At 38.6% G+C, this 10604-nt stretch overlaps 1 protein-coding gene across 1 annotated transcript; it reads right to left on the bottom strand.

Annotated features, from left to right (window-relative positions):
• Positions 1-1717: 1717 nt before the first annotated feature.
• Positions 1718-4687, bottom strand: TAS2R1 (taste 2 receptor member 1). The gene has a single exon (XM_033178578.1). It carries the CDS (start codon positions 4368-4370, stop codon positions 3471-3473), a length of 900 nt encoding a protein of 299 aa, XP_033034469.1. The 5' UTR covers positions 4371-4687; the 3' UTR covers positions 1718-3470.
• Positions 4688-10604: the final 5917 nt, after the last annotated feature.

Consider the following 10604-nt stretch of genomic DNA (forward strand, 5'->3'; position numbering starts at 1 on the left):
TACCCTTCTCCTGGCATAAAGTTTTCCTAGAGAGTCTGCAATTTTTAGGTAACAAAGAATATTAATAATAAAAAAGGAACTTTCTACTGATCTCAAGTTTGTGTTAATACAATGTTCAGTCTAACTCCAAACTCATTCCCTAGCAAGACCCTCTTTAAAACATGTAGGTCTCCCTGCCCTCGCCATTCGGATCTTTCTCCACTATCGGTGCCATCTCTCTGTAACATCTGTCTTCCCTTTGATTGCCAATGTGAATTTCGATGGTCTCGCTGGTTTCTTCCTCTCTCGCATATTTCTGAGTACCTGTTTCTCTGCTTATCCAAAGAGGTATAACTCTACAAGGACAAAAGTTATGGAAACTATATTTTCAAACCTAAAATCACAATATCCTTAGCATGAGAAGTATGCCTGTACTTTAACATACAATGGGGCAAAACATTTGAACTGTCTGAAACACCTAGGATGCCTGGTCATCAGCCTGAAGAGGACAGATGGCAGACATTAGATGTCTTTCTAGCACCTTCTTGTCCGGAGCACTGTATCTTCAAGTAGTTGTTACACTTGAATGAGTGGCTGAGAATTTAAAGGCATTTATCATTGGTGAGACTTTTGAACTTATGTTTAACATTCAAAGTTTGACTATATATATATATATATATATACACACACACACATATAATTTATTTTTTTAGAGTCTCACTCTGTCACCAGGCTGGAGTGCAGTGGCACAATCTCGACTCACTGCAACCTCCGCCTCCCAGATTCCAGTGATTCTCCTGCCTTAGCTGGGATTACAGGTGCACACCACCACACTTAGCTAATTTTTGTGGTTTTGGTAGAAACAAGATTTTGCCATGTTGTCCAGGCTGGTCTCGAACTACTGGCCTCAAGTCATCCACCTGCCTTGGCGTTCAAAGTGCTGCGATTACAGACGTGAGCCACCACGTCCGGCCAACATTTATATTCTTAACAGTCTATTTCTAGAGCCACCACACCCAGCCAATGCTTATACTCTTAACAGTCTATTTCTACAAGCATACAGATTTAGCCTTCTCTGTTGGTGTTATCATGTTCAGTCAGTGGAGACTGTGCAGAACCCCTGGGACTAGGGACTGAAAGAGCCAATGACAGAATACAGAGTGGGACAGAGTAAGACAGCCCTTCTCTCCTGATTTGGGTCTGCTCATTGAACCTCCATCTAAAGTGGAATGGAAAAAGACTGCTGGTTCCCATTTCACTAAGAGTCGGCCTCCTGGTGCAGAGTCTATTTGGAAGCCACAACCAGAAGCCACTTAACTGAGCAGCAAGTGCTGAATCTCCTCGGGCAGCCACAGGATGTAGAGGAAGTGTGGCACCACCACGTCCTGCAATCAGCAGTCAACTGGCCTCACCTACGGGCATGCGATTCCACAGCCAAGGCTCCCCAAGACCATAATGTCCAGCCCCATCTCTAAAACTACAAGAGTGGGTACAAAAAGATGTTGCACCATGATAGAGGTCAACTCACTGTTCAATGTGGACAAAAGCAATTTGGCAAAGCTGGTGAGTGCAGATAAGCGTGGCCCCAGAGAGACAAAGGCTCAGTCTGTTTTGCTTCTAAATTTGAGCAATTAGTGTCCTATGCAATACTCATCAACTCAATAGCTAGGCAACATTTCTGGAAGAAATATATTTCTAGGAAAGTAGACTATGAAAATGTTTTTAGAATAGTTTGTTTTATTATGAATTCTTTTTTAAGCATTTCTTGATAACAGTATACGAACCTAGTCATACCTTAATAGTTATCTAATTAGCTAACATTATTAAAGCAGGAGTTGCATGAAATAGAATCAGAATTTAATATCAGAAGAAAAAAAAACACATGAGACTTGTATCATGACAAATTTCTCCCTGAATGTTTGAAATTGCTCCCACTCTTTCAGGTACACATATCACAGATTCAAGGAACAGGATATTGTCTGAACTTGAGACAAATAAAACTGACTTTTCTTTGTCCTTTCCCCCAATCAGAAGCAATAATTACATCCAGGATACAACTGACCTTCCCACAGTTGGCTTCCTGAGTGCATGATTAGCTACAAACCTTCCTACCTAGTGGGATGTGGGAAAATGAAATAGCAGGAAGATGGAGGCTGACATTTTGCTCCTTGGGGAATGAAGTGTGAAACCCGTGGGAAGTTGCAAGTATACTCAGAGCTTAGTTCCCATGCCCAAGAAGATAAGTATGCCCCTGAATCTTCTGAAGCAAAATCCTTCATTTGTGTATTATAACCAGGCCTGCGTGGCTTGGATTAGAAAAGCTGTATTTGGGTTCCTATTACTGGTGATGGACAAATCTAAACCTAAACCTACTTTGCATCATCACACCTGAACTGCAAGTTACGGCTAAGCTTAAGAACATTTTTGATTTCATTTACTTGTCTGGAAGCAAAATGGTTCTGAAGCTGTTTTGGAAATATACAAGTATATCTATCTCCATAATTATCTATCTGCCTGCCTATCTATCTATCTATCTCTTAGTATTCAAAATCTCAACCAAAGAGAAAATGTATATGTGACTTCAAGCAGATGGAGATACCCCCAGCCCCACCCACCTACTGATGTTGCTTCATTGGGAAGACACGCAATGCAGGAGGAGTTCCAAATTTCCACCCTTGGTTGAAAGGGTCTCAAAGTCAGGCACATAAATACAAAGTAAAACATCTTTGCAAGTTATTGTCTGTTCAGAGTGCACAGCTAGGAGAAATGGAAAACAGGCATTCAGCCCTCAACTCTTCCTCCTCCTCCTCCATCTGTCTTCCCCTTTATCCGTTGATTGGCCATGTCACCATGGCATCTAGACTCTCTGCAGGATGAAGTAGTAGACTATGCTTATAAGGATGGAGAAGGGCTGCTTGTCCTTGCTTCGTTTGTGATCTGAGGAGAAAGAATGGCTCCATTGCCTGCAGCTCCAACAAACAGAGCAGAAATAATATCCAGGTAGACTACAAATGAACAGTCAGCCCGTTAAGGTCAGGATAAATCGTCAAAGACTAGGCGTCAGACAGTCATGGACCAGACAGCATTCATGTGTCATTCTGATATCACAAGTTCAAACATGTGCTTTTCTTTTTCACCAAACTTTTAATTATGAAATAATTGTAGATATGAATGCATTTGTAAGAAGGAATACAGAAAGACCCTGGATCATTTACTCAGTTTTCCCAATGGTAACAACTTGCAAGATGATCGTACAATATCACAACCAGGATATTGACATTGATGTAATCCATCAACATATGTTGTGCTTTCAAAATCAGTTAAACTGCTTGAAAAAGTAGCAAATCCATAAAAATACCTCAGGCTGGATAAACAGCCTGAAGGGGATGTATTGTATATTTATGAACAAGCTGCTTTGTCTGGCTGAGGGAAGTGTGGCCGGCGTGGGTAAATCATTAAACCATGGGTTCTATGAACTGATCAGTTCTCTCTCACTGACAGCACTTACTGTGGCAGAGGAACTTTTTTGTATTTTGTTTCAATTTAGGATTTCCTAAAATTAAGATGAGAGAGTGTCCAGAAGGGTATGTACCAATCACAAGGATGCAGAACAGAAAGATGGACCTTTTGACATGAAACTTTAGGGAAGAGAGAAAAGTTTTTATCAAGTAGTGGGAGATGTAGAGGATCAGGAAGGACAGGATGGACAGCAACGCGCTGATGTGGGCACCCCTGCCAGGAACCCTGCTGCCAGCCACTGTGTTTCTCATTTGCCGGGAGTGCCTGCCCAGAGAGAAAATCAAGAGCAGAACAGCAACAAGGAAGATAAGTAATGGCACTAAGAGCTCAGCAACAAAAGAGAAAACCTGTATACCCTGTTTAACTTCTGTTTGAATTGTGGCATTTTGGAAGAAAAAGTTTCTTAAGAAGTATGGGACCATAAGCCCTGTATATTTGCTATGGAAAATACAAATCATAGATACATATAGCAGAGACCCCAGGATCATCCATGGGACTAACTTGGATATCCTCATCTTCAACCAGATGAAGAGTGGGTGAGGGACGCTGGCAACCTTGGCACAGTAGAAAACGCCGAGCCATGTGGCAAGCCAAAGTTCCAATTCATTTACAAATATGAGAAATACACAATTCGCAGAACATGTGATGAATTCCATCAAGAAGATAACAACCACATTAATGTAGAAGATGAACAACTGCAGAAAAATTCTAGAAACCGCCAGGCAAGAAAGAAGAAGATCCAGCGGAGCCATTTTTCTGTGCTTGATCAAGTCAATGCCATTCACCACCACAATGATGCCATTTGTGAAAGTCCCAAAAAGAAATTGTATCACTGCAAGAAGAAAGTAGATAATCAGGTGTGACTCTAGCATTTTAGGAATAAAAAATTATTTACTTAAAAAAATAAGGAAGTTATAGAGCTTTGGACCAGTTGGGTTATTCACGTTATTCTTCAATTAGATCAGGATTCCTCTGGAGAACAAGACAAACAATAAAGGCATCAGGCAGGAAGGTAGTGTATATTTGTTTATATCACTGCTTTCTCAATTTAGTTCTGAGACAGTCAAATAAGGAGGAGGCACTCTAGCAACAATTTGCTTCTTATTGATGGCTTTTGCATTTTACAGGTTTACCTAGCTTTCAAAGTCATCACAGGCAAATAATGGAATCAGACACCTTCAGATGGCTGGGAGAACGGCTCCTCCACAGTAATTAGCCAAAGATACTCAATTCTTTTTTTTTTTTTTTTTTTTTTTTTTTGAGACGGAGTCTCGCTCTGTCGCCCAGGCTGGAGTGCAGTGGCCGGATCTCAGCTCACTGCAAGCTCCGCCTCCCGGGTTTATGCCATTCTCCTGCCTCAGCCTCCCTAGTAGCTGGGACTACAGGCGCCCGCCACCACGCCGGCTAGTTTTTTGTATTTTTTCAGTAGAGACGGGGTTTCACCGTGTTAGCCAGGATGGTCTCGATCTCCTGACCTCGTGATCCACCCGTCTCGGCCTCCCAAAGTGCTGGGATTACAGGCTTGAGCCACCGCGCCCGGCCAAAGATACTCAATTCTTCATCTCTACTACAAATAATTGATTTTGTCTACAGGTGTGATTCTACTTAATGTTATCTGTGTACTCTTTAAAAATACATATTTTTGAAATTTTCACTTCCGTTATGATTATGTAATACAACCAGCAACATAGGACTCCTGAGTAGTTCTCCAATATGCAACGGTTGAGCAATTCAAAACTATCTATAAAATAATTATAGAATAAAACATACATAATAAAACAAAAGTATCACTAAGTACAAAAGCAAAGTAATTAAGCTTGCACATACGTGTGTACACCAGGTCAAAGGCCTAAGGGAAAGTAAGGTGCAATGAAATGAAGACAAGCACTCAGCACTGCTCACCCTGGTCAGCATCTGTAGGGTCACTCAGGGGTTAAAACCTTTTCTCTCTTATTTTTTCCAAAACTGTGAGAGTTTTATGACATGAGCTAGTTGTTCTAGTAGAAAAGTAAAGATAAAATAGTATGTGATTAAATTCGTTGCTTTCACTATCTAACGCACTATGAAAAATTAACTTGGTATTTCTTAATATGTTTACCATGCTGCCTGTAATGCTGAAGTGGGTTTTTTCACTCTTCACACTATTAAAATTTTGAGCTAGATAATTCTTTGTTAGGGCAGAGGCTGTCCTGTGCAATCTAGGAAATGTAGAGTGTCTACGACATTCCTGTCCTCTACCCGCTAGATGCCCTCCCCAGGCTGTGACAACCAAAATGTTTCTAGACATTGCCAGATGTTCAACAGTGGCAGAACCACTATGAGGGGACAAAGGTAGATAAAGAATAGTTTGTATCTTCCAGTTATTCCAAGACTAAAGGCAGAGCGAACCACATATATAATGTGATATAAAACTAAGTTCTCTCTCTCTCTTTAGAGACAGAGTCTTGCTTTGTCACCTAAGTTAGAGTGCAATGGTATAATCGCAGCTCACTGCGGCTTCAAATTCCTAGGCTCAGGTAATCCTCCTGCCTCAGCCTTCTGAGTAGCTAGGACTATAGATATGAACCACCATGCCTGACTGCTTTTTAAAAAACTTTCATCGACATGGAGTCTTGCTGCATTGCCCAGGCTAACCTTAACCTCCTGACCTCAAGCAATTCTCCTGCCTCGGCCTCTTGAGGTATTAGGATTATAGGCATGAGCCACCACTCCCAGCCAAGTTAGTTCTTTAGACAATTCATCACCAGAGCACAAAGTGGGGACCAATTCAATAAACATTGAGGAAATTAAAGCACCTCCAACTTAGCATTTAATCAAAAGGTACCTGGCAGACCCGATAATGAGACATATGTCTTAATGAACGTGTTACTTTGTCTAAATTTGTCGTAAAGAATACTTAAGATTAATCTTACTTTTAGAAAACTGGAAGGGAAGTCATATTTTAAAAATTAGTAGTGAGAGTAAATCTGTAGGTTCTTTTATGGCTCTCCTCTGAATAGGACTGTCTATGCCATCTTGGACTCACTTTGTTCTTCCTGACACAATTACAGTGAGATGAAGGAAAGAGACAGGATCATCTTCAAGGAAGCACCAAGGGAGGCATTCATGAGCAGATGCTATCAGAATAGGTCCAAATTCAAGCGTGCCAGGAGGATGAGCCTTGTTTTCCCTCGAGCAGAAAGAAGAAGAAACTTTGCAATTTCACATTCTGCAGCTTAGGAAAACAAAAATGTAAGGGCATGCAGCTATGAAATACAAGCATACTTCCATAACACTGTGCATTCAATTCTAGACCACCAAAATACAAGAATATTGCAATAAGGCCAGTCACACTAATTTGTTGGTTTTCCAGTATATATAAAAATTATGTTTATACTAAACTATGGTCTATTAAGTGTGCAATAGCACTATGTCTTAAAAAAAGATATACATACTTTAATTTAAAATACTTTATTACCATAAAACGCTAATGATCATCTGAGCCTTCAATGAGTCATAATCTTTTTGTTGGTGGAGGGTCTTGCCTCAATGTGGATGGCTGCTGACTGATCAGGCTGGTGGTTAATGAAGGTTGGGTGACTGTGGCAATTTCCTAAAATAAGACAACAATCAATTTTGTGCATTGATGAACTCTTCCTTTCACAAAAGACATCTTTGTAGCATGTGATGTTGTCTGACAGCATTTTACCCATGGTAGAACTTTCAAAATTGGAGTCAGTCCTCTCAAACCATGCCACTACTTTATTAACTAAGTTTTGAAGTGTTCTAAATCCTCTGTTGTCATTTCAACAATGTTCACAACTTCTTTACCAGGAGTAGTTTCCATCTCAAGAAATTATTTGCTCATCTGTAAGAAGCACTTCCTCATCTCTTAAACACTTCATCATGAGATGACAGCAATTCAATCTCATCTTCTGGCTCCACTTCTCATTCTAGTTCTCATTCTATTTCCACCACATCTCCAGCTATTTCCTTCACTGAGGTCTTGAACCCCTCCAAGTCATCCAGGAGGGCTGGAATCAAATTCTTTTATACTCCTGTTATTGTTGATTTTTTTTTTTTAATCTCCTTCCATGAGTCACAAATGTTCTTAGTGGTATCTAAAATGGTGAATTCTTTCCAGAAAGTTTTCAATTTACTTTGCTCAGGTACATCAGAGAAATCACTATGGCAGCTGTAGCCTTATGGAAAGTATTTTATAAATAATAAGACTTGGATGTCAAAACTACTTCTTGATCCATGTGTTGCAGAATGGATGTTGTATTGGCAGGCATGAAAACAACATTTATTTCCTTGTACGTCTCCATCAAAGCTCTTAGTTAATTAGATGCATTGTCAATGAGCAGTACTATTTTTTAAAAGCTATTTTTTGCTGAGCAATAGGTCACATTCATTTTTTATGGCTTAGCATTCCATGGTGTGTGTGTGTATATAAATTTTCTTTATCCACTCATTCATCAATGGACACTTAGGCTGGTTCCATATTTCTGTATTTGCAAATTGTGCTGCTATAAACATGTATGTGCAAGTGTCTTTTTCATATAATGACTTCTTTTCCTCTGGGTAGATACCCAGGAGTGGGATTGCTGGATCAAATGATAGTCCTACTTTTAGTTCTTTAAGTAATCTCCATATTGTTTTTCACAGTGGTTGTACTAGTTTACATTCCCACCAGCAGTGTAAAAGTGTTCCCTTTACACCACATCCACACCAACATCTATTATTTTTTGATTTTTTAATTGTGGCCATTCTTGCAAGAGCAAGGTGGTATCTCATTGTGGTTTTAATTTGTGTTTCCCTGATAATTAGTGATGCTGAGCTTTTCTTTCATATGTTGTTGGATATTTGTATATCTTCTTTTGAGACTCGTCTAACATGTCCTTTGCCCGCATTTTGATGGGATTATTTGTTTTTTTCATGCTGATTTGTCTGAGTTCCTTGTGATTCTGGATATTACTTCTTTGTCAGATGCATGATTTGTGAATATTTTCTCCTGTTCTGTGGGTCATCTGTTTACTCTGCTGATTATTTCTTTTACTGTGCAAAAATTTTTTAGTTTAATTAGGTCCCATTTATTTATTTTTGGTTTTGCTGCATTTGCTTTTGGGTTCTTGGTCATGAACTCTTTGCCTGAGCCAATGTCAAGAAGAGTTTTTCTGATGTTACCTTCTCGAACTTCTATGGTTTTAGGTGTTAGATTTAAGTCTTTGATATATCTTGAGGTTGTTTTTATACGGTGAAAGAAGAGGATCCAGTTTCATTCTTCTACATGTGGCTTGCCAATTATCTCAGCAGTAATTGTTGAATATGGTGTCTTTTTCCCACTTTATGTTTTTGTTTGCTTTGTCAAAGATCAATTGGCTATAAGTATTTGACTTTATTTCTGGGTTGGCTATTTTGTTCCATTGATCTATGTGCCTGTTTTTATAACAATACCGTGCTGTTTTAGTAACTATAACTTTTTAATATAGTCTGAAGTCAGGTTTTGTGATGCTTCCAGGTTTTTTTTTGTTGTTGTTGTTGTTGTTCTATGGTCTTGCTTGGGCTATGTGGTCTCTTTTTTATTTCTATATGACTTTTAGGTTTTTTCTAGTTCTGTGAAGAATGATGGTGGTATTTTGATGGGAATTGCATTGAATTTGTAGATTGCTTTTGGCAGTATAGTCATTTTCATAATATTGATTCTACCCATCCATGAGCATGGGATGTGTTTCCATTTGTTTGTGTCATAGACAATTTCTTTCAGCAGTTTTGTATTTTTCCTTGCAGAGATCTTTCACCTCCTTGGTTAGGTATATTACCAAGTATTTTTTTTTTTTTTGTAGCTGTTGTAAAAGGGATTGAGTTCTTGATTTGTTTCTCAGCTTGCCCATTGTTGGTATATAGCAGTCCTACTGATTTGTGTACAATGACTTTGTATCCTGAAACTTGACAGAATTCATTTATCTGATCTGGGAGCTTTTTTGATGTGTCTTTGGGGTTTTTTAGGTATACAATCATATTACTGGTGAACAACAACAGTTTGACTTCCTCTTTACTGATCTGAATGCCCTTTATTTCTTTCTCTTGTTTGATTGTTCTGGCTAGGACTTCCAGTACTATGTTGAATAAAAGTGGTAAAACTAGACATCCTTGTCTTGTTCCAATTCTCAGGGAGAATATTTTCAACTTTTTCCCATTCAGTATAATGTTGGCTGTGGGTTTGTCATAGACAGATTTTATGATCTTGAGGTATGTCCCTTCTATGCCAATGTTGCTAAGGGTTTTAATCATAAGGGGATGCTGGATTTTGTCAAATGTTTTTCCTGCGTCTATTGAGATGATCATATGATTTTTGTTTTTAATTCTGTTTATGTGATGTATCACATGTATTGACTTGTATATGTTAAAATATTCCTGCATCCCTAGTATAAAATCCACTTGATCATGGTGGATTATCTTTTTGATATGCTGTTGAATTTGGTTAGCTAGTATTCTGTTGGGGACTTTTGCATCTATGTTCATTGGGGATATTGGTCTGTAGTTTGCTTTTTTTATTATGTCCTTTCCTGGTTTTGATATTAGGGTGATACTGGCTTCACAGAATGACATAAAATAATTCCCTCTTTCTCTATCTTTTGGAATAGTTTTAGTAAGTTTGGTACCAATTCTTCTTTGAATGTCTGATAGAATTCAGCTCTGAACCCCTTTGGTCCTGGACATTTTTGTTGATTTTTTTTTTACTGCTGTTTCAGTCTTGTTACTTGTTATTGGTCTGTTCAGAGTTTCTATTTCTTCCTGACTTAATCTGGGAGGATTGTGTATTTTATCCACCTCCTCTAGATTTTCTAGTTTTTGTGTGTAAAGGTGTTCATAGTTGCCTTGAATAATTTTTTATGTTTCTATGGTGTTGGCTGTAATATTTTCTGTTTCATTTCTAATTGAGACTATTTGGATCTTCTCTCATCTTTTCTTGGTTAATCTCAGTGATGGTCTATCAATTTTGTTTATCTTTTCAAAGAACCAGCTGTTTCATTTATCTTTTGTGTTGTTTTTATTTCAATTTCATTTAGTTCTGTTCTAGTCTTTGTTATTTCTTTTTTTTTCTGCCAGGTATGGGTTTTGTT

This window comes from Trachypithecus francoisi, unplaced genomic scaffold (assembly GCF_009764315.1).
Source record: "Trachypithecus francoisi isolate TF-2019V2 unplaced genomic scaffold, Tfra_2.0 Lachesis_group2, whole genome shotgun sequence".
Lineage (NCBI taxonomy): Eukaryota > Metazoa > Chordata > Mammalia > Primates > Cercopithecidae > Trachypithecus > Trachypithecus francoisi.

Bases quoted from the DNA above. Each gene is read 5' to 3' on its own strand.
- TAS2R1 (XM_033178578.1), bottom strand. From the start codon at position 4,370: ATGCTAGAGTCACACCTGATTATCTACTTTCTTCTTGCAGTGATACAA.